This window comes from Melospiza melodia, chromosome 2 (assembly GCF_035770615.1).
Source record: "Melospiza melodia melodia isolate bMelMel2 chromosome 2, bMelMel2.pri, whole genome shotgun sequence".
Taxonomy (NCBI): domain Eukaryota; kingdom Metazoa; phylum Chordata; class Aves; order Passeriformes; family Passerellidae; genus Melospiza; species Melospiza melodia.
In genome coordinates, this window is record NC_086195.1 from 2,559,591 (window position 1) to 2,581,823 (window position 22,233).

The following is a 22,233-nucleotide window of genomic DNA, read 5'->3' on the forward strand; positions in this document are numbered from 1 at the left end:
ATAAAAAAAGACGAGGAAAGAAAAGGAAAAAGGGAAAAAAAAACCAACAAAAAAGAGCGGAGATATCGGTGCTTTCAGACGAGGAGCGTGGCGGCTGTGATTTCCGAGAGGAGGGGAATTTTACCTTCGATCCTTGCCGAACTGCGGGAGGTGAATGTGGCAAACCCTCCCCTTGCCTTTGAAAGGCACGTCTCTGCCAAAGAGCTACCGCTCCGATCCTGAAATACGTGACAAATAAACAAGAAACCAAAAAAAAATATAGAGAGAGGAAAGATCCCTATCTTTCAAATTCTTTTTCTTTAAAAGGGGAGAAAAACCCAAAACAAACAAAAAAAAAACCAAAAAAAAAAGAAGCAAACCAATAAATAAAAGCAACAAAATCAATGCCGCGCCTCTGCCAGCGCTCGGACTTGTTTGGAAAGAGACAACGCTGAAGTGGCACAGGTCCCGAGGAAAACGGATCCTTTAATTTGACTCCGCATGAGAGGCGCGCTGGGCGCCGGGCGCAGCGGCCGCAGCGGCAGGAGCGGCCCCGCAGCCCCCGCAGCCCCCGCGGCCCCCGCGGCCCCCGCGGCAGCCCCGGCGCTGCCGGAGCCCCCCGGGCACGGCGGGAGCAGCGGCGCCCCCGGGCCCGCCCGGAGCGGAGCGGCCGAGGGGAGGCAGAGCCGCTGACCCCGGAGCGCCCCGGCCGGCGGCAGCACCGCAGCTTTGACTTTGGATCGGCGGGGAGCTCGTCGTGTCCGCGGCATCTCCGGGACCAGCTCGTTTTGCACTTCGTTCCACGCCGTTCGTTTTCTGCCCCCCTTTTTTTTCTTCCTTCCTTCTCCTGAGAGACAAAATGTCCAAAAATGGTTCAGCCTGCTTAGCCCGATGATTTCTCGCACGGACGCTCTATTTTCTTTTTTCTTTTTTTTTTTTTTTTTTTTTTTTTAATGATTGTTTTTGGACGGGGCAGGATTGAGTAGAAGAAATCGTTCGGTGAAGGGGGCTCGGCGTTTTGCTCCCCATTAAGGAGAAGATCAAGATCCGATTCCCGGCTGCAGGCAGAGGCCGGGGGTGCCGTGGGTTTTCATTCTGGCTTTCGGAGCCCTCGCTGCTGCAGGCTCGGGGCAGAACTGCCTTCTCCGAGCGCCTTTCCTGCCCTGCTTGGAGCTCAGAGATCGCCTCCCCCCTCCTCGCACCGTTTCTGTTCGTGTTGGTTTTGTTTGGTCGGTTTAGCTTTATTTTTTCCCTCCATTTTTTTGTCTTTTTTTCCCCCCCTTTCGTTTATTATTATTATTATTAATTATTTGATTTGGGTAAACTGCCTTCCCAAAACGAAAACACTAACTCTGGAGTCGAAATCCATGCCCCCTGCCATTCGGAAGAACCGGGTCTAATATGCCAGTGACATCTCCGCTTTGCAGCAGTCGCGATGAAGGAAAAATCCAAGAACGCGGCAAAGACTAGACGGGAAAAAGAAAATGGAGAATTCTACGAGCTGGCCAAACTCCTGCCCCTGCCCTCGGCCATCACCTCGCAGCTGGACAAGGCGTCCATCATCCGCCTCACCACCAGCTACCTGAAAATGCGAGCCGTGTTCCCCGAAGGTAAAACAGCCCCGGAGCCCCGGGAGGGACGGGGACCGAGGGGCTGGGGCTGCCGGGTGGGCTCGGCAGGGAGGGGGTGCCCGCAGGGCTCTCACAACGGGGAGAAAGAACGAGAAGGGATTGAGGGAAAAGCGGGCTGGGATTGATTCCCTCTGCCCCAAGCTCGGTGGTGGTGGTGAGAGGCAGAGCCGGCTGCTTCATCCCCCTTTCTCCCCATCCTCCTCCTCCTCCTCCTTCCAGCGGCTCCGAGGTCCCGTCCCGGTGAGAGCGGGCTCGGTTCGTGTGCTCAGCCCCGGTTAGCGGGGATGGCCCCTGGGCACGGCGCTGCCCGTCCGGGAGAGAACGACCCCAACAGCGTGGTTGTTGTTGTTATTTTGTTTTGGCTGGAGCTCCCGGGAAGCAGGCTGGCAGCGAGGCGCGGCCGCTCCGCAGCGAGGCCCCGCGGCTTCTCCCGGCTCCGGAGAGGGGAGAGCGGGGAGGGAGAACCCGAGCCCGGCCCGGCCCGGGACTGCGGCTCCCCTGGCTCTTCTCGGGGCCGTCAGCAGCGCCAATCCCGCTGGATTCGGGGGAAATCATCCCCCAAAGGGAAATCAGCCCCTCGGGAGGCTCCTGCCTTCCCCTGGGGCTGCCGGAGCGGCCGCGGAGCTGATGCGCTGGGCAGCGCCTGAGAGCGGCTGAATAAAGCCCAGCAGCCCCGCTCTGTCGTTTGTTTGTTTGTGCCTCTCCGGACCGGGAGCAGGGTGAAGGAATTAGCAAATTCCTCCGGGGAAGAAGGTCTGCTCTCCTCCTCAGCGCGGTTTCTAAGGAGCTTTATTAAAAGGCTAAAAAGAAAAACACGAGCAAAAAATAAAATAGGGGGAGAGAGCGGGGAGGGGAAACCCAACCATCCCAACCCGAGCAAAGCTTACCGTCGTGGCCATTTAATTTTGAAATTTGGGGAGCACGGAGCAGCCGTGCCATTGTGGGAAGCCAGGGCTCCCGAGGCGCTGCTCCGCCGCATTTGCCAGCCATTATTCCCCAGCGGGAAATTTCCCCATGAGAAATATAGAATAATTTCGAGGGGGACGATGGTGTCGGGGGGTCACTGCCTGGCGATCGCGCCCCCGAACGCCTTTGATTTGGGAGGGAGGAAAAGCGGCGCGTTCCGAGATGCTGCTGGAGGCGTCCCGGGCTTTTCCAGCCCTGCTGATCCTCAAGAGCAAGGAGCCGACCCCGAGCGCAGGTTTATCCCCACAGCTCGGGCGTGTTTTATGTGTCTGTCTGCCCTAAACAGGCCGGGCGTGCGCTCCCGCACACTCTGCTTGTTAAGGGCCACGTTTAAATGCATACAGCGAATTCCTGATCTTTCATCGTCTTAAGCGCGGCTGGAAATACGTTTTAAACCAAAGCTTTGCGTCCAGGGATGACAGGCCGGGGGGAATTGGCTCCTCGGGTCCCCGAGCCCTGCGTTTAGTGCAGGGGAAAGGGGGGACCCGGCTGCAGAAGGATTTTTTTAGGGGGGTTTCTTCCACACCGTCCCGCATCGCCCGAACTTTCCTCTCCTTCGGGATTTGCCCGTGGAAGGAGGGGAAGGGGGGTCCCCATCCGTCCGTCCTTCTGTCCGTCCTCCCTCCTCACGCTCAGCTACTGGTTTCCAGTTGGCTTTACTGGGAAGGGAAAGGCGTCCCAGCCTGAATCCCGGGCCGGGCAGAACCGGGGGATGAACCCCATGGCGAGGGCTGGACCCGGTGGGTGAATCCCGGGCCGTGAATTGAAGGTGGGCACGGAGCAGCACCCGGGCTGTCCCAGCCGTCACCTCTGAGGCTCAAAGCGCTGCCAGGGTGGGGGGACGGGTCTGAGGCGCCACCAGAGCCGTGATAGGCCCGGGCTAACTGCGGCCAGCACGGGCAGAAGCGCTGGGAGCTGCAGAGCTGCCCTGGAGGGAAAGAGAGAGAAATAAAGACAGAGAAAGAGACGGGGCTGTGTGTTTAAAGCCCCTGATTTCCACACGCAGTTTAGGAAAAGTTTGAGCCCCTCAAGCGAGGCGGCTGATCCCGACAGGGTTTGGGTTTCCTGCTCAGCCCGGCCCGGCTGTTCTGAAGATGGACCCAACCCGCTCAAAGGGGATTTTTACCCCGGCTCCTTTCGCCCTCGCAGCCCAAGCCCTGCAAGGGACAAGTTCGGGCTGTGAAATCCCAGATTTGCCCTGCGGTACCGCTGCGACCTTGAGATTCAGGGGTTAAAGTCAGGACACGGCAGCCTCCAGCCTCCCTCTCTCTAACACCGTCCTCTCTCGTGGTTTTGGGTTTTTGTTGCTGTTTTTATTGCCACGGCTTTGTTGCCGTAGAAAAAAAAAAATACACCACGAGTCCTCTTCTGCTCCCGCTGTCAGTATTTTAATTATTTTTTGTTTTTATAAAAAAGTGAGTTAGTGGAGGAAAGCGAGGCGAGAATGAACTGCGTTTAAAAACTGCGATTCTCTGCCCCCCGCTTGCGGCAGACTGGGGTGAAATCGTCACCCTCTCCCTCCCCCGTCCCCGACGCAGTGTCCAAAACCGATTATGAAATTGGACATTTATGGTTGTTTCAAGCGGATGGGAGCCAGCTAATTAATATGCGACCCAAAATACAACGTGGGCGATACAAAATAATCTGAATAAAGTGACGGAGCGGCGGATCTCAGACCTTCCTTATTCCGAGGGGCAGACAATACAAATTACTAGGGACATTCACAGCCTTCGGTCCCCATTTAAACCTGGCCACGAATGTATATTTTAAGAAAATCAAGGCCAATCGCAGCCATTTCATCCGATGGTCGCACGCGCTCGGAAAAGGTTGGTTCATTAATTAAACAAATAAATGAAGCGCGAGGCGTGGGTGATCCCTTTTCGGACGGCCGGCCGCTATTGTACTAACCACTAATAGTGACATTAAAGGTCTTGCTAAAACAAAAGTGCTTTTTTTTAGGGGTCGGGGCGGGGACGGGCGGCGGGGTCGCTGCGGTCCCTCCCGGCCGGAGGGGAGGGAAGGAGGGAGGGAAGGAGGGAGAGGAAGGAGGGAGAGGAAGGGCGGGGGTCACTGCGGCGGCTCTGCCCGTGACCTCCCTGTCTGCAGGACGGCCGCTCTGGGGCCTCTGAACGCGGCCGGCTGGGTTGGGCTCCGCGGGGAGTGCGGGTGTGCTGGGGGGCAGATTTGTTGGAGTATTTTTTCCCCGCTTTTTTTCCTTTTCAATTTTTTTTTTCTGCGAGTTCACCCTTTAAAAAAACAAAATTATTTTATTTTATTTTTATAAATAAAAGTCTTGATCTTTCCGCCCGTCCTTCCCACCTCCCAACCCTCGGCCGCCTTCCCCGCAGAGAGGAGCGGGCGGCCCGCACGTCCCTGCCCGGCCTTGCTCCTTCCCAGACCGGCCTGATCTGTGAATTTCCCCCTCTCGGAGGTTCCCCTGGCCTGGTCCGGGTGTTCCCCGCTGGCTCCGGACCCAGCGGTGCCGTCGGGGCTGAGATTCCCCCGGTCCCGCTGCGGACGGGGCTCGGTGTCAGCGCTGCCCTCGCCGCGTCCCCACGGGGTGACAGCAGAGCCTCGGAGCCCAGCCAGGGCACAAAGCTCAACCAGGGGCACAAAGCTCAGCCAGGGACACAAAACCTCGCTGGAGCTCCGGGGCAGCCCCTCGGGATTGTCCCCGAGGCTCTCCCGACCGAGGGAGGCACAACCGCGCTGGGGAAAACCCCCCAAAAAAAGCAGAATTGGCTGCGAGCCCTCAGGGTTTGTCCTCGTTCCTTGTGAAGGCTGCGGGACCTTGCGCTCCGCAGACACAAAGGAAATAGCGCAAGTTACAGGGCAACCCGATACTGAGCGCAATAGGCGGCTGGGTAATTCTTTTAGCAGAATCGCGGAGCTGAAAAAGCTACCGGGCTTTGGAAAGTGTGCGCGGACGGACTCGTGTGTGCCCAGAGCAAAGGTGGGAGCTGCTCCCAAATATTTCTAGGTCTTATTACAGCTCCACTCAGCCCGCCGGCTCCCTGGAAACCGGGAAATGTCGGAACGGTGCAAAAGTGAGCGCTGAGGTGGTTTGAAAAACAGCCGGAGGTGTCAAACGGAGCGGAGGGCGATTTTGTCCGTGTTTGCCACAGGGACGCGTTTGTACGAAAATCCCCCAGTTTTTCAGCGGCAAAAGCAGCAGGAATTTGGGGGTGTTTGTTTAAAACCCCCTCCGGAGCTGCCGGAGCCGCCTCTCGGTGCCCGGAGGGTCCGGCGGGCACAGCCGCGCTCTGGGCCGGGTTTGCCGTGCCCGGCACCCGTGTCCTGCCCTGCCCGGGCCCGGGGGGACAGACACCGCTCGGAACACCGGGAATAGCAGGAGAGAGGCTCATCTCGCCCATGTCTGCTGCGGCAGGGCGCCAGAAAAGCGGAGTTTGAGGTGGGACTGGCCAAACCCCGTCCCGCAGGGAACCTGGGTTTTGCCGCTGAGCTCTCCGCGCTCCTCCCTGCCCGAATTCCCTCGGATCGCTGGATCTGGGTGATTCCCGAGCCTCTGGCACGGCAAAGGAGCCGCGTTGGGGCCGGGTCACTCCCGGTGTTTGCGGGGAGGATGCTCCATCCGCCGCTGGCTGGGAATTCTCTCTCGGGCTGGATAATTCCTGCTGCGAGGGGACATCGGGAAATGTCCCCTCCCAAACCACCCCGGGCGGGGATCGCCTCCCGCCCCACCGAGGAGCGGTGCAGCGAGGCTCGCTGCGGATCCGCAGGGATTCTGGCCCCGCTCCAGGCCAGGGAGCGGATTTGGGAATATTTCCCGGGCGGGCAGGAGCAGCCAGGCCCGGCCCATGGCATCCATGCATTCACAGGAACGCGTCCCCGCAAATCTCTCGCAGGAGAAGTTAATGGGCGTTAGTCCCTTATTCGAACGTAAGGTTTTATTCGTTTCGTTTTCACCTTTAAAGCGATCTGCTGGCGGATTAAATGATAAAATCGCCGGCTTTAAAATAAGCTCAGACGAATGCCAGGCTGATCCACCGAGCGTGGTTACGTCTGATGCGCGTTCGCGATTCCGACTCCAATTTAAAATTCCTAAGGGAGCGAATCTGAGCAAGTGACATTTTTTTTATTCCGGGCTGGGAAAAAACCTCAAAAGCCGTGCAGATTTTGGGATGCTGAGAAAGGACAGCACGGAGCGAATTGTCCCGCACGGGTGGGGCAGGGAGGCGGTTCGTTCTTGAAGGGTTTCATGAGAGTTCCAGGAATAAATCTGCTCCGTTTTTGGGAACGGGAGAGCTCAGGGCAGTTTTTACACCTCTCTTTGTAGGTTTGCAGTCTCATAGTTCGAAATTTGTAATGAGTAAATCGAAATAAGGGCGGCACAGGGACAGACTCTGGAATTTCCATTTGTTGCCGTCTAGGGAAAGAAACGCCAGGAAAACTCCGTGATTCCCAAATTTTGTTTTTCTCCCGAGAAACAAAAAAGCCTTTCAGCAAAAAGCACATTTTTGCCGTGTCTCTGGAATTTTAGGAGCCTTTTCCAAACGGAGAATCGGGAAAAGGCGGAGAAAAGCGCGAATTTTCGTTTGGCTCTGCCGAGCAGATTTCCCAGCGCTTCTTTCAGAGCAGGGAAGGTGTTTTTCCCTTTTCCACGGGAAAACGCGATTTATTCCCGGGGTTTGGAGAGACGGACACGGCGTGGGGATGCAGACCCCTCTTTTTGGGTGCTGCTGCTGCCTTGGGACGGCGAAAAGGAGGGGTCAGAGCCGGCTCAGGTCCCCGGTGTCCCTGCCTGGCTTGGGAAGATCCTCAGCGCTTTCCCGGCGGGAGAAGGACACGGAGCCAAACACCGGGAAAGGAATCGAAACTCGGGGGAAGCACCGAGCCCTCCCCGCCGGGGATCCTGCCCATCCCGAGGGACGCCCCGAGAGTGGAGATAAATCCCCCCCATCATTCCCAGGCCGGGTTTGAGTGCCCAGAGCACAAACGGATCGGGAATCACGGAGCTGGAGCTCGGGGCAGGGATTTCTGCCAGTTTTCCCTCCCGTTCCGGCGGCACAGCCGGGAGAAGGGGAATTTCTCTGGAAGCCTCTGGGCGGCCGGAGGGCACCGGGGGGAAACGCGGGGCTCCGTTTCATAGCGGGGCATCCCGAAACGGGCCGGAGTTCCAGGCTGGCAGCACCGAATCCCCGCCTTTCATCCAGGGTTACCGGCCAGAAAAACCCTTTTTGGGTTTTGCGGCCTCCCCGAAGCCGAGGGATGTTTTTTCTCTCCAAAAACGAGGCACCAAACGGATGCGATGGCGCGGTCGCGTCCTTCCCTTCGCCTCCATCCCTTGGGGACAGTGACCCCTCTGTCACCGGGTGGTGGCCTCGGCTCCTCGGGGAGCTCCTGAAAGGCTCCGTTTTACCCTGGAAGCCAAAATCAACCAACCAAGCCAACCTCAGCCCCAGCCCCGCTGCCCCTCCTCGCCCCAAGGCAGCTCCGTCAGGAACTTCCCCTGCCCCGGGCCGGGCTCGGCTGTGGGCTCGGGTTTGGGTTTGGGTTTGGGTTTGGGCTCGGGTTTGGGGCCGAGCTGTGGGCTCGGGCAGTGGGCTCGGGTTTGGGCTCGGGTTTAGGCTCAGGTTGTGGGCTCGGGGTCGGGTTTGGGCTCAGGTTTAGGCTCAGACTGTGGGCTCGGGTTTGGAGTCGGATTTGGGCTGGTGTGTTGGGTTGGGCTGTGAGGTCAGGCTGTGGGATCGGGTTGTGGGGTCAGGTTTGGGGTGGAGCTGTAGGCTTGGGTTTGGGCTCGGGTTTAGGCTCGGGTTTGGGGCCGAGCTGTGAGCTCGGGCTGTGGGCTCGGGTTTGGGCTCGGGTTTGAGCTCAGGCTGTGGGCTGGGGTTTGGGGTCAGGCTGTGAGCTCGGGCTGTGGGCTTGGGCTCGGGTTTAGGCTCGGGTTTGGGGTCGAGCTGTAGGCTTGGGTTTGGGCTCGGGTTTAGGCTCGGGTTTGGGGCCGAGCTGTGGGCTTGGGTTTGGGCTCGGGTTTGAGCTCAGGCTGTGGGCTGGGGTTTGGGGTCGGGCTGTGGGCTCGGGTTTGGGCTTGGGGTCGGATTTGGGCTCAGGTTCAGGCTCAGACTGTGGGCTCGGGTTTGGGCTCGTGTGTGGGCTCGGGTTTCGGGTCGGATTTGGGCTCGTGTACGGGGTTGGGCTGTGAGGTCAGGCTGTGGGATCGGGCGGCTGTGGGGTCAGGTCTGGGGCCGAGCTGTGGGCTTGGGCTCAGTCTCAGGCTGTGGGCTCGGGTTTGGGCTCGGCTGTGAGGTTGGGTTTAGGCTCGGCTGTGGGGTTGGGTTTAGGCTAGGCTGTGGGCTCGGGTTTGGGCTCGGGCTGTGGGGTTGGGTTTGGGCTCAGGTTTGGTCTCGGGCTGTGGGGTTGGGGCCCGATGGGGCCGGGGGCGAAGCTCTGTCGGTCCCGTCCGTGCTCAGGTGAAATCGGGGCAGTTCATCTCCAATCGAGCTCCGGCCCTCTTCAACCTCCTCATCCTCCTGCTCCTTGGCCACCTCGGGGGTGGCCGCTCACAGGGACACAGGGACAGGGACAGACACAGGGACAGACACAGGGACAGGGACACGGGGAGAGGGTCGGTGCAAGGACAGCACGGCCCCGGCGGGCCATGGGAGCGGAATTCCCATCGGTCCCAGCAGGAATTCCCTCCGGGGAATTCGGGGAAAGCGCATCCGCGGGGATGCTCCGCTCCAGAAAAAGAACAATTCCACCCCAAAAACCGTGTGCAGAAGGGACTGTCAGCCTTTGCACCGCGGGAGGAGAGGGAGCAGGGGCAGGGGGACAGCTCGGGCTCCGCTGCCGCTCTGACCAAACCCTGGGGGTTTTTTGTAGGTCTGGGCGACGCCTGGGGGCAGCCGAGCAGGATCGGCCCTCTGGATAACGCGGCCATGGAGCTCGGATCCCACCTGCTCCAGGTAGGGCGCATGGAAAACCCGGCCTTGAGGGGCTGCCTCTCCTCCTTCTCCTCCTTCTCCTCCGCCTCCTTGTCCTCCTCCTCCTCCTTTTCTTCCTCCTCCTTTTCTTCCTCCTCCTCCTCCTCCTCCTCCTCCTCCTCTCGCACCACCACAGCCTGGCTGAAGCCTTCATCTCATTGGGCTGGGAGAGCAGAAAACCAGAGGCACCAACCACTTAAATTGCAATTATTTCATTATTTTTCGCCTTTGGTATCGGCCGAAGCAAGAGGCGCTCATCCCCTCCGTGCACGCCCAGCTCTCCCAGCCCCAAAAGTGCCGGGGATGTCCCCAGGGAGCCCCGGGGGAGGGGACCGGTGTTCCCCGGTGGTGGCACCTGGGAGGGGACAACACCTGCACTGGATCTCCCGGGGCTTTAGCGCCTGAAAATCCCGCTGTTCATAACCCCGGTGATCTGCTCCGGAATTCCTCTGAATTCTGAGTTTAGGAAGTCGTAGCCGGGGCGAGGGAGCCAGCAGGAGGGATAAAAAAAAAAAATTAAAATTAACTCAATTTTTAAATATATATATAATTTACTTATTTATTTATATATATATATTTAAGTTTTAGTTTTAATTTTATTTAATTTTTCTTTATATATTTATATATATTACATATATATACTATATACTATATACTATATACTATATACTATATACTATATACTATATAATATACAATATGCAATATACAATGTACTATATACTATATACTATATACTATAGACTATATATCATATATATATACTATATTATATTATAGTATATACTATATACTATATATTATATATCATATATATACTATATGTGATATATATATAATATATACACTTACTTGTGACTCTGAAACAGCTAAGAGGGCAGCAGCTACTTGAAATAAAATAAAATAAAATAAAATATATTATATTGTATACTAGATATATACTATATATCATATAAAACATGTATTATTTATTATATGTTATACATGTATCATATATTTATAATGATTTCATTTTTATTTATAGCTTTAAGTTTTAATTTTAATTTTATTTATATATTTACGTATTTTATTTACACATATTCTTTTATATTTTTATTTATTTATTTATTTATTTGTTAGTACATGAACCAAACGCAGGACAGGTTTTCCCCCCCATGATTTTAGAGAGCCACTAAACCGGAATTGTTCATTGCGGGAGGTGAATTCCTGCCCACGGACCTGGGGCTGTTTTCACTCTTTGGCTCGGCCTGGGATAAAAACCCGACAGAAAATCCCTGCCCCGACCTTTGGGATGGTGAGCGCGGCTCTTTATTTGGGATCACCGAGCATCGGCCGCTCCCTGCGGGGAAAAATGGGAATTTGGGAGGCGCTGGCAACATCCAGGCAATGGCAGAGCTCGACGTGATCTCCTGGAATTTTATTTTATTTTATTTTATTTTATTTTATTTTATTTTATTTTATTTTATTTTATTTTATTTTATTTTATTTTATTTTATTTTATTTTATTTTATTTTATTTTATTTTATTTTATTTTATTTTATTTTATTTTATTTTATTTCATTTCATTTATTTTATTTTATTTTATTATTTTATTTTATTTTATTTTATTTTATTTTATTTTATTTTATTTTATTTTATTTTATTTTATCTTATTTTATTTTATTTTATTTATCTTATCTTATCTTATCTTATCTTATCTTATCTTATCTTATCTTATCTTATCTTATCTTATCTTATCTTATCTTATCATCTTATTTCAAGTAGCTGCTGCCCTCTCAGCTGTTAGTCACGAGCCCACCTGGAAATGCTGATCCAGTTGTGCATAATAATCTGTATGATAATTTAATTTATATACTAAAGTACAGACCCAGTTGTGGAAATCATTGCTGGTGCTCCTCCTCCTGGCTGTTCCCAGTTTTGTCTGGCGTTAATTGAATTTATACCAAATTAAATGCTGACCACCTGCAACTCTCATTTTACAGTTCAGCTATTTCTGAATGACGAATGCTGAAGGTTTTAATAAACCCACATTTACTGCAAAATTATTTTTTTTAAGAGTTCTTAGACTGAAATTTTCCATGTGAATTTTCAGCTTCAGTGTGCTTCCCTGTACACGAAATTTTGGGATGTGCTGCAGTAACAACAGCATTGAGCCAAGTTTAATAATGATAAATTAATAAACAATTATTAATTAAGGGTAAAGCAATTGCATGGCAGCAGTGTTCAAAGCAAAATTGTGGCTAAAACCGCAATAAATTATTTCTCATTATAATATTTCTACAAAATTTAATTTATACTTTAAAAAATTAGCAAAGAGTAATCTGGTTTCAATTATATGCTGTAGAGTCATTAGGAGGCCAGAGAATAATTTGGAATATTTTCTTATTGGGGTGGCACTATGAAGTAGACAGGATTTTATTGCTTCTCTTCCACTTTAAATGAAATAAAACAGGTGGTTGTTTTACTTATGCACTGTAAAAATTATTTTTCTCTTCCAAATATAATTTCCAGTGATATTCACATGTGGGAATATTCACTGATATTCACATGTTGATCAAAGCTTTCTGTGCTGGGTAGGGATAATGCAGATTTTTTGTTATCAGCTACCTTTGAAAAAATGCCTGAAATTGGGCACTGAAAAATCCAGACCCCCCAAACTGAGAGGTTTTGTACCCAAATCATGGCCAGTTCTGGCAGAGCTTTACCACATTATTTACTTTTTTTTCTCCTATAAATAATATCTGATTAACCAAACTTCAATTTTTACCCAATATTTGCCTCCCAGCCAATTTCCTGCCAAGGAGAATCCGTAGGATTGGATCCCAAGTTTGAGTTGTTGAGGTTTGCAGACTGCAAGGACAAAACTTTATCACACTCAGAGAGGGAAATTTGTGCTTTTTAATTTTGGATGCTGGCAGAGGATGAGGCTGCTCAGGGTTTTTTTTTTATGTCAGAATTTCTCTAAATTGAAGGGAGAGATCATTCATACCCAGCCACACATGAATATTTTGTTTGGAAGGTGAACTCCCTTTGAGACTCAAAGAGAGATATTTGTGTTATTAATTTGACTTTTTTTTCCTGCTTTCCTTTTGGAAATTCACATTATCACAGAGCAGAGACACATTCTTGAAAATGCAGCCAAATTTCAGCATTGCTGCTGGTGCCATGAGGTAAATTGCAAATAGCTGGGTTTGCCAATGACACCATCAAAAAAGGCTCAGGTAGGGCCTGGCTTCCCCCTGAGCACCACAGAGCTCAGGATTTGGGCTAAGAACCAAAAAAAAACCCAAATAAAAGCAAAATATTCCCTGGAACTGCAGCAGCAAAGCTGAATCTATTTGGCACGATGTGGATTTCACAATGAGCCTGAGTTTAAGGGAGCAAAATCAGATAAAAGGATAAAAACCCATAAAAACCACTTCCAAACTCCTGTTCCTCTTAGAAAAAGTCATTTTGGGATGAAACAGCCACCATAAATGCTTTTTAAAATCTGTTAATTTTAAAAATATGAGCAGGAAACATGCTTAGTGCTGTTTGTTCACTGTTCTGGTAGAGTTTTAGTTGTTTCAAACCATTTAATTCATGTTCAAATCCATTTAAATCTTGCTTTGCTTGATATATAATAATAAATAACAATACAATAAATCAACTTCCCTGCACAAGGGCCCTGTTTTCTACTCATTTTCCAGCCTGGGTTTGTCTCACCCTGAATTTTTACTCCTGGAGGATTCAGGATTTTACCTGCTCAAATCCATCCATTTCACCAGTGCCATTATCCCAAAGCACTCAGCATCCCCTTCCATCCAGAAATTCCCTGGCCTGTATTGTTTTTTCTCCCAAAATTTTCCATTTTTTGCCCATAAATTCTTCTTTGGGAGGGATATCAAGTCACCAGATCTTGTAGGTCTTGGTGGTATTATTACTATTACTATTACTGTTACTATTACTATTACTATTACTATTACTATTACTATTACTATTACTATTACTATTACTATTACTATTACTATTACTATTACTATTACCATCACCATTACCATTACCATTACTATTATTATTCTTTTATTTTATTTTATTTCCTTTATTTCCTTTAATTTTTTTATTTTTATTTTTATTTTTATTTTTATTTTTAGTTTTAATTTTTATTTTTATTTTTATTTTTATTTTTATTTTTATTTTTATTTTTATTTTTATTTTTATTTTTATTTTTATTTTTATTTTATTTTATTTTTACCTTTATTTTTATTTTATTTTTAATTTTATTTTTGTTTTTACTTTATTTTTATTTTATGTTTATGTTTATTTTTATTTTTGTTTTTGTTTTTATTTTATTTTATTTTTGTTTTTATTTTTATCTCTATCTCTATCTCTATCTCTATCTCTTTATCTTTATCTTTATCTTTATCTTTATCTTTATCTTTATCTTTATCTTTATCTTTATCTTTATCTTTATCTTTATCTTTATCTTATCTTTTTCTCTATCTTTATCTTACCTTTACCTTTACCTTTACCTTTACCTTTACCTTTACCTTTATTTTATTCCTTAAATTTTGCTGTTTGCTGCTGCTGAAGTCAGAAATCATCCCCCCAAAATCCATTTTTTCCCCCACTGTAAATGCTTTAAGCAGATTTCTTGCTTCTCACCCTGTGCATTTCTCCTCATTTCAGACTTTGGATGGTTTTGTTTTCGTCGTGGCATCCGATGGCAAAATAATGTACATTTCTGAAACAGCGTCTGTGCACCTTGGCCTGTCCCAGGTATGTGCTCTGACTCCTAAAACACAAATAAAATAAAACACAAAATACAGATTTGGACCCTCACGCTGCTGCCTTGCTTTATATAAAGTAATTTTATTTTTTTTCAGGGCGGTTTGAAGCTTTTTTCTGCTTGCAAAGGGCTTTGGTAAAAGACTCAAATTTCCTTTCCTGCCACCACATCAGGCTGAATTTATTTCTGTTCTTGTTCGTTGTATTTTGCTGCTCATTACCTTTCAGAAGGGCCATAAATAATAAAATATTGCAAATTGCAGGGCCTGAAACCCAAGTGTGGGCAGGCAGTGGGGCTGAAATAAAATCAGAATTTGAGTCTGGGAGCTTTAGATTGTGTCAGACATTGAGGCTGCCCATGAAAAGGAGAAAAATCTGATGTGGAACAGGGGGGTTATGGTAAATGTGCTGGGGGAGGAGGAAAAAATAAAAATAAAATTAAAAATAAATATAAAAATAAAATAATGATATAAAAGATTGTGTCAGATATTGAGGCTGCCCATGAGAAGGAGAAAAATCTGATATGGAACAGGGGGTTTATGGTAAATGTGCTGGGGGAGGAGGAAAAAATAAAAATAAAATTAAAAATAAAATTAAAATTAAAAATAAAAATAAAAATCAAAATAAAAATAAAAATAATGATATAAAAGATTGTGTCAGGTATTGAGGCTGCCCATGAAAAGGAGAAAAATCTGATGTGGAACAGGGGGTTTATGGTAAATGTGCTGGGGGAGGAGGAAAAAATAAAAATAAAAATAAAAATAAAAATAAAAAAATAAAAATAAATTTAAAAAATATAAATAAAAATAATTTTTAAAATAAAAATAAAATAATGATATAAAAGATTGTGTCAGGTATTGAGGCTGCCCATGAAAAGGAGAAAAATCTGATGTGGAACAGGGAGTTTATGGTAAATGTGCTGGAGGAGGAGGAAAAAATAAAAATAAAAATTAAAAATAAAAAATAATAAAAAAGATTGTGTCAGATATTGAGGCTGCCTGTGGAAGCCAGAGAAATCTGATGTGGAACAGGGAGTTTATGATAAATGCGCTGGAGGAGGAGGAAAAAAATAAAAATAAAAATAAAAATAAAAATAAAAATAAAAATAAAAATAAAAATAAAAATAAAAATAAAAATAAAAATAAAAATAAAAATAAAAATAAAAATAATTTAAAAGAGGAAAAACACCTTTAGAGTGGGCACAGAAGGGCCTTTCAATGAAATAATCTGAAATTAACTGAAATAAAACTCAGAATTTGACTCTGGGAGCCTGAGATTGTGTCAGATACTGAGGCTGTGAATGGGAAAGAAATCTGATGTGCAACAGGGGGTTTATGGTAAATGTGCTGGGGGAGGAGGAAAAAAGTAAAATAAAAAGGAAAAGATCCTTTGGAGTGGGCACAGAAGGGCCTTTTTATTAAATAATTTGACAATTATCTGAAATAAAACTCAGAATTTGACTCTGGCAGTCTCAGATTGTGTCAGATACTGAGACTGTGAATGGGAAAGAAATCTGATGTGCAAGGGAGGAGGAAAAAAAATAAAAATAAAAATAAATTTAAAAGAGGAAAAACATTTAGAGTGGGCACAGAAGGGCCTTTTTCTTAAATAATTTGACAATTATCTGAAATAAAATTCAGAATTTGACTCTGGCAGCCTGAGATTGTGTTAGATATCGAGGCTGCCTATGAAAGGGAGAAAAATTGGATGTGGTTTATGGTAAATGTGCTGGAGGAGGAGGAAAAACAAAAATACAAATAATTTTAAAAAGAGGAAAAAATCCTTTCGAGTGGGCACAGAAGGGCCTTTTTATTAAACAATTTGACAATTAGCTGAAATAAAACTCAGAATTTGACTCTGGCAGCCTGAGATTGTGTCAGATACTGAGGCTGTCCACGAAAGGCAGAGAAATCTGAACAGGGGGTTTATGGTAAATGCACTGGAAGAGGAGAAAAAAATAAAAATAAAAAGGAAAAGATCCTTTAGAATGGGCACAGAAAGGGCCTTTTTATTAAATAATTTGACAATTAACTGAAATAAAACTCAGAATTTGACTCTGGCAGCCTGAGATTGTGTCAGATACTGAGGCTGCCCACGAAAGGCAGAGAAATCTGAACAGGGGACTTATGGTCAATGTGCTGCAGGAGGAAAAAAAAATAAAAATAAAAATATCTAAAAAGGAGAAGGGGGGCAGATTTATGAGTGTTCACATGGAATTCAGGGCAGTTTTTCCTGAGTTTTTCCAGCTCAGTGCTCTTTTCAGTAAAGCATTTTATATGGTTGTGATAGAACTCATAAAACTCAGTTTACTACTGTTCTGCACCAGAACCATGAGGGGGTTTGATGCTTTTATAGTTTTTTTTCCTCTTAGATGGACATTTCTAATTTTTTTTTTTTTGCCTTCTTGGGATACGCACAGGGGCAAAGAGCCTGAATTTATTGTAGAAATTGAAATTAAAGCAGAAATTGAAATTAAATTAGAAATTGACTTTCCATGCCTTTGTAACTGAAATTCACTGGTAGCATCTGATCTAAAGTTTGCCAAAGTCCAATTAAAAAAATTCCTCATTAATTTCAGCAGGCCCTGGATGACACTTGCAAGGAACTGAAGGGTTCAGTTGTGTTTCAAACATTTATCAGTAAATAAATGAATTGAAATAAAGCCCAAACAGCAGAGGAGATGAAGGTGAGAGAGAGGAGAAGATTCTGAAATATTCTGGTGAATTTATCCCGTGGCTGTTTCCAAAAACAGAGAGGGGGAATTTAATGGTGGGGATTATTTATGTACCTTATTTTTTTGTAGTAATCAATATTATTAATTGGAAAATATAAAGTGGAATTTGGATGCCTATTTATAACAGTGATATTAGAATTAATGGCTATGAGGGAAAATAGAACTCAAGAGGTAGAGAAAACAAGGATATAAACCCATAAAAACCACTTTAAACCCCTGTTTCTCTGAAAAAGAGAAAAAAGTCATTTAGAAAAAGTCATTTTGAAAAAGTCATTAGAAAAAGTCATTTTGGGAATAAACAGCCACCATAAATACTTTTTTTTACCTGTTAATTTTAAAAATATGAGCAGGAAACATTCTTAGTTCTGTTTGTTCACTGCTCTGGTGGAGTTTTAGTTGTTTCAAACCATTTAATTCATGTCCAAACCCCTTCAAATCTTGCTTTGCTTGATATATAATAATAAATAACAATATAATAAATCAACTTCCCTCCACAGGGGCTGAAAATTTTCTACTCATTTTTCAGCCTGGGTTTGTCTCACCCTGAATTTTTAATCCTGGAGGATTCAGGATTTTACCTGCTCAAATCCATCCATTTCACCAGTGCCATTATCCCAAAGCACTCAGCATCCCCTTCCATCCATCCATGAGCAGAAATTCCCTGTCCTGTCTTGTTTTTCTCCCAAAATTTTCCATTTTTTACCCAGAAATTGTTTGTTTGGAGGGGTATCAAGCCACGAGATCTTGTAGGTCTTGGCGGTGGTATTATTATTTTTTTATTAATTCTATTATTAATTATTTTAATGAATTTTTATTATTCCTAACCCAGTTATTAGGGACAATTAAAGAATTATGGGATCATCGGGACACTAAAGAGACTTTGGCACGTGTAGGAAGAGGGGACTGGCAGTGTCACACAAGTTTTAATCTCATTTATTCCTCCGGGTCATCTGCACTCACTGAATTCCATGAGCATGGAAATATCTAGAAATTCTAAGTGCAAGAGGTGCTGAGGAAAATCAGAAGGTTTGGCCAAGTTGTTTTTTGAATTTTAAGTTTAAGCAGCAAAATCCCAAATTTTTCACTTCAGCAGAAGTTTGGAACTACTGAGCTTGAAAGCTGTGGATTCGAAACTAAAGGGATTGTCAAAACACAAAAATTGACAGAGAACATGAGTTTATTTATAAAATTCATTTATAATTAAAATATTGAAATTAATTTTAATTTATTTATAAAATTTCATCCTGATTTATCACCAATCTCTTCTTGCTCTGCCTCAATATTCTCTTTTTGAAGGGATCAATTTTGGGCTGCACCCACTCCTCAAAACACAAATCCCTTTACCCTGGGATATTCCTGTCAGCTCCCAGAGTCTCAAAAGGAGTTTTTGTTCCCACTCCTCTGGAAATCCTGGCATTTCTGCCCCTGCCATCAACCAGAATTGGGCAGGAGGAGGAAATTCCCCAATAATATAATAAAAAATTAATTCCACATTATATTTCCTACAAGTACCCTCACAGAGCCAAAGCAAGCTGGGAGCAGAGTGGTGGTGATTGGAAAAAAAAAAAAAAATCCTTTAGAGTGGGTACAGAGAAGCCTTTTTATTAAATAATTTGACAATTAACTAGCCCACACATCAATTTCCTGCTCCAGTGCCATTTGTTTAAAAATATATCGTTCAACTAAATAAAAAAGCCATTTAAAAAGATTTTTTTGCAGCCTGCTTTTGGAGGCCTGCTACAGTGGCCTTTATCTTCTGCTTGGATTTAACTTCAGCAGGAAGAAATTAAAGCTTGAGCCAAAGCCAGGCTGCCTAAACCAGCCATAAATTTCAGCCCAGCTTTAAGGATTGTTTTGAAGCACGGCTTTGCCTCAGAAAAAGAGGTTCTGAAAAATCTACATCTTCATTTGTGGCCCTGCCACTTCATTTGTGGCTTTGGAGTTTGATTTGCTCCCAGTTGCAGCAGGAAAATTGGGAATTTTGCTGGAGGAACTTTCCTCCAGCTCATCCCAGTCCTGGCACAGAAAATTTCTTTTTTTGCCTTTTTTTTTTCCTGTGGATAACAAACAGCTTTAATTCATCAAATATTTTTTCCCCTCAGAGTCCAAAGGCACAAAAAAGAGGAAAATCCTCTCGGGGGATAATGTGGAAAGACAAATTTTAATTTAATTTGAAGGTCTGGAGCTTATTCCAGCAGTTTTCTGGACCCATGAGGCATCCAGACTTATCTTTGACAATTCTTGAAATATTTCACCACAAATGAACTTTTCCAGGAGTTTATTTTGCTTTTATCCAATGAGTCTATGAGAGGTAAAATATGCAATTATTTACTCTAGAATCCATCCACTTAGCCCTGTGTGTTTATTATGAATCATTCCTTGGCTGGAAAAAAAGAAAAGAAAATAAATCTGAGTTGCTCATAAACTCCCTGTTAGTAGGAAATGCTGAGATTTGGTATTTACAGCTATTAAAAACTGCATCAAGGAAGGTGCTTTAATAACCTGAGGCATGGGAGATTTAGCTTTATGAATTGAGCTGTAGAATTTCTGTTTTTTTTAAGTTTTCAGGGTTTTATTTTAGGCTTTGAAAGAGCTGAATGTGCCTAGCAGGGGGTGAGGCTCCAAATTATGGATCCATATTTTGGTTATTTGACTCTGCCTTAGCCCCCCAACCCTTTGCTGCTGGCTTTATTATTTTAAAGTCAATTGAAAAAGTCAATTTTGGGGTCAGTTGTTGGAATGTGAAATGCAGGGAACTCTCAGAACTTTGGGGGTGTAAACCAGAGCTCAGAATGAAACCCAGGATTTGATCTGAGGCCTTGGGAAAGGCTCCCAAACTGAGGGGCTGGAAGGGACAATGTGGATTTGGGGTTTACAGCACAGACAGGTTAAGCTGAGGAAAGGGAAGTTCAGAGTTTTAGAGTTTAAGAAATAAAAATAAAAGCAGTTCCAGAGGTAAACAAGGAGTTCAGAATGCAGCACTGTAGGTTTGTGTGTCAGAACATGACTGGCTAAGAAAGCTCACACTGTAACAGGGGTCCATAAGATGAAATATTTAAGGATTGGGTCAAAAACATAAATATCCTTGTTGGCAGTGTTTTATTGGTTAATAAATCCTTAAAAAGTCTTGTAACTGAGGGTCTTGGGCCCTTCTGCACCATGCAGTGAAGGTGTGAGCTGAACTCACCCTTCCTGCATATGTAGAAGATAAGAAAAATAAATCACAGCATCAAAAACAAATCAGAGGTTCCATCTCAAATTCTTTCCAAAATTTCTCACGGGTTATAACCACTTCCATTGTGTAACAGATTGATTAAATCCCTTTCCCTAATCATTGTCTCCATCATCTGAAATCCAGGGTTTATTTTACCCGTATCAATCCCTTGGGTTTGCACCCTCAATCCTGAGGGACAAACTCCAAGCAAGGATCAATCCCACCCCTACAAACCCTTGGGCACAACCTGAGCTCAGCTCTGTCCCTGAACCTGGCTCCAGCCATACCCAGACTCCTCCTGGAGAAGGGATTTGGGAACCCAGGAGTTCCTCACCCTGCCAGGGGACAATTCCTGCCCCAAAATCCATCAAATCCTGCTCTGGAGCCATTCCCTGGCTCCTGTCCCTCCATCCCTGTCCCTGGAGCCACTTTAGGCCCTGCAAGGGGATTTGAGGCCTCTCTGGAGCCTTCTCTTCTCCAGGCTAAAAAATAATCATTATTAAATATTGCTTCATTATTAAAGTATTGTTTGAACAAACAATGCCCTGCAGTGTCAGTTCTGCTGCAATCTGAAATGCAGGGAACTCTCAGGACTTTGGGCCTGGCAGCCAAAGCTCAGAATGAAACCCAGGATTTGATCTGAGGCCTTGGGAAAGGCTCCCAAACTGAGGGGCTGGAAGGGACAATGTGGATTTGGGGTTTAAAGCACAGACAGGTTAAGCTGAGGAAAGGGAAGTTCAGAGTTTTAGAGTTTAAGAAATAAAAATAAAAGCAGTTCCAGAGGTAAACAAGGAGTTGAGAATGCAGCACTGTAGGTTTGTGTGTCAGAACATGGTTGGCTAAGAAAGCTCACACTGTAACAGGGGTCCATAGATGAAATATTGAAGGATTGGGTCAAACACATAAATATCCTTGTTGGCAGTGTTTTATTGGTCAATAAATCCTTAAAAAGTCTTGTAAATGACGGTCTTGGGCCCTTCTGAACCATGCAGTGAAGATGCGAGTTGAACTCACCCTTCCTGCCTATGCAGAAGATAAGAAAAATAAACTGCCATTATCAAAAACAAATCAGAGGTTCCATCTCAAATTCCTTCTAAAATTCCTCACAACTTACAACCACTTCCATTATGTAACAGATTGATTAAATCCCTTTCCCTAATCATTGTCTCCATCATCTGAAATCCAGGATTTATAATAGATTGAGTAAAATCCCTTTCTCTAACCATTATCTCCATCATCTGAAATTCAGGGTTTATTTTACCCGTATCAATCCCTTGGGTTTGCACCCTCAATCCTGAGGGACAAACTCCCAGCAAGGATCAATCCCACCCCTACAAACCCTTGGGCACAACCAGAGCTCAGCTCTGTCCCTGAACCTGGCTCCAGCCACACCCAGACTCCTCCTGGAGAAGGGATTTGGGAACCCAGGAGTTCCTCACCCTGCCAGGGGACAATTCCTGCCCCAAAATCCATCAAATCCTGCTCTGGAGCCATTCCCTGGCTCCTGTCCCTCCATCCCTGTCCCTGGAGCCACTTTAGGCCCTGCAAGGGGATTTGAGGCCTCTCTGGAGCCTTCTCTTCTCCAGGCTAAAAAATAATCATTATTAAATATTGCTTCATTATTAAAGTATTGTTTGAACAAACATTGCACTGCAGTGTCAGTTCTGCTGCAATCTGAAATGCAGGGAACTCTCAGGACTTTGGGCCTGGCAGCCAAAGCTCAGAATGAAACCCAGGATTTGATCTGAGGCCTTGGGAAAGGCTCCCAAACTGAGGGGCTGGAAGGGACAATGTGGATTTGGGGTTTACAGCACAGACAGGTTAAGCTGAGGAAAGGGAAGTTCAGAGTTTTAGAGTTTAAGAAATAAAAATAAAAGCAGTTCCAGAGGTAAACAAGGAGTTGAGAATGCAGCACTGTAGGTTTGTGTGTCAGAACATGGTTGGCTAAGAAAGCTCACACTGTAACAGGGGTCCATGAGGTGAAATATTTAAGGATTG

The 22,233-nt window shown here is 45.7% G+C and overlaps 1 protein-coding gene across 1 annotated transcript in view; it reads left to right on the forward strand.

Moving 5' to 3' along the window:
• The first annotated feature begins 675 nt into the window (after nt 1–675).
• The window catches only part of SIM2 (SIM bHLH transcription factor 2), a 75,590-nt gene continuing 54,032 nt past the window's right edge, over nt 676–22,233 (forward strand). Inside the window, exons 1-3 of the mRNA XM_063180799.1 lie at nt 676–1,589; nt 9,420–9,502; nt 14,189–14,278. Coding sequence (XP_063036869.1) covers nt 1,415–1,589; nt 9,420–9,502; nt 14,189–14,278 — 348 coding nt within the window. The 5' untranslated portion in view covers nt 676–1,414. The remainder of the gene's footprint in view (nt 1,590–9,419; nt 9,503–14,188; nt 14,279–22,233) is intronic.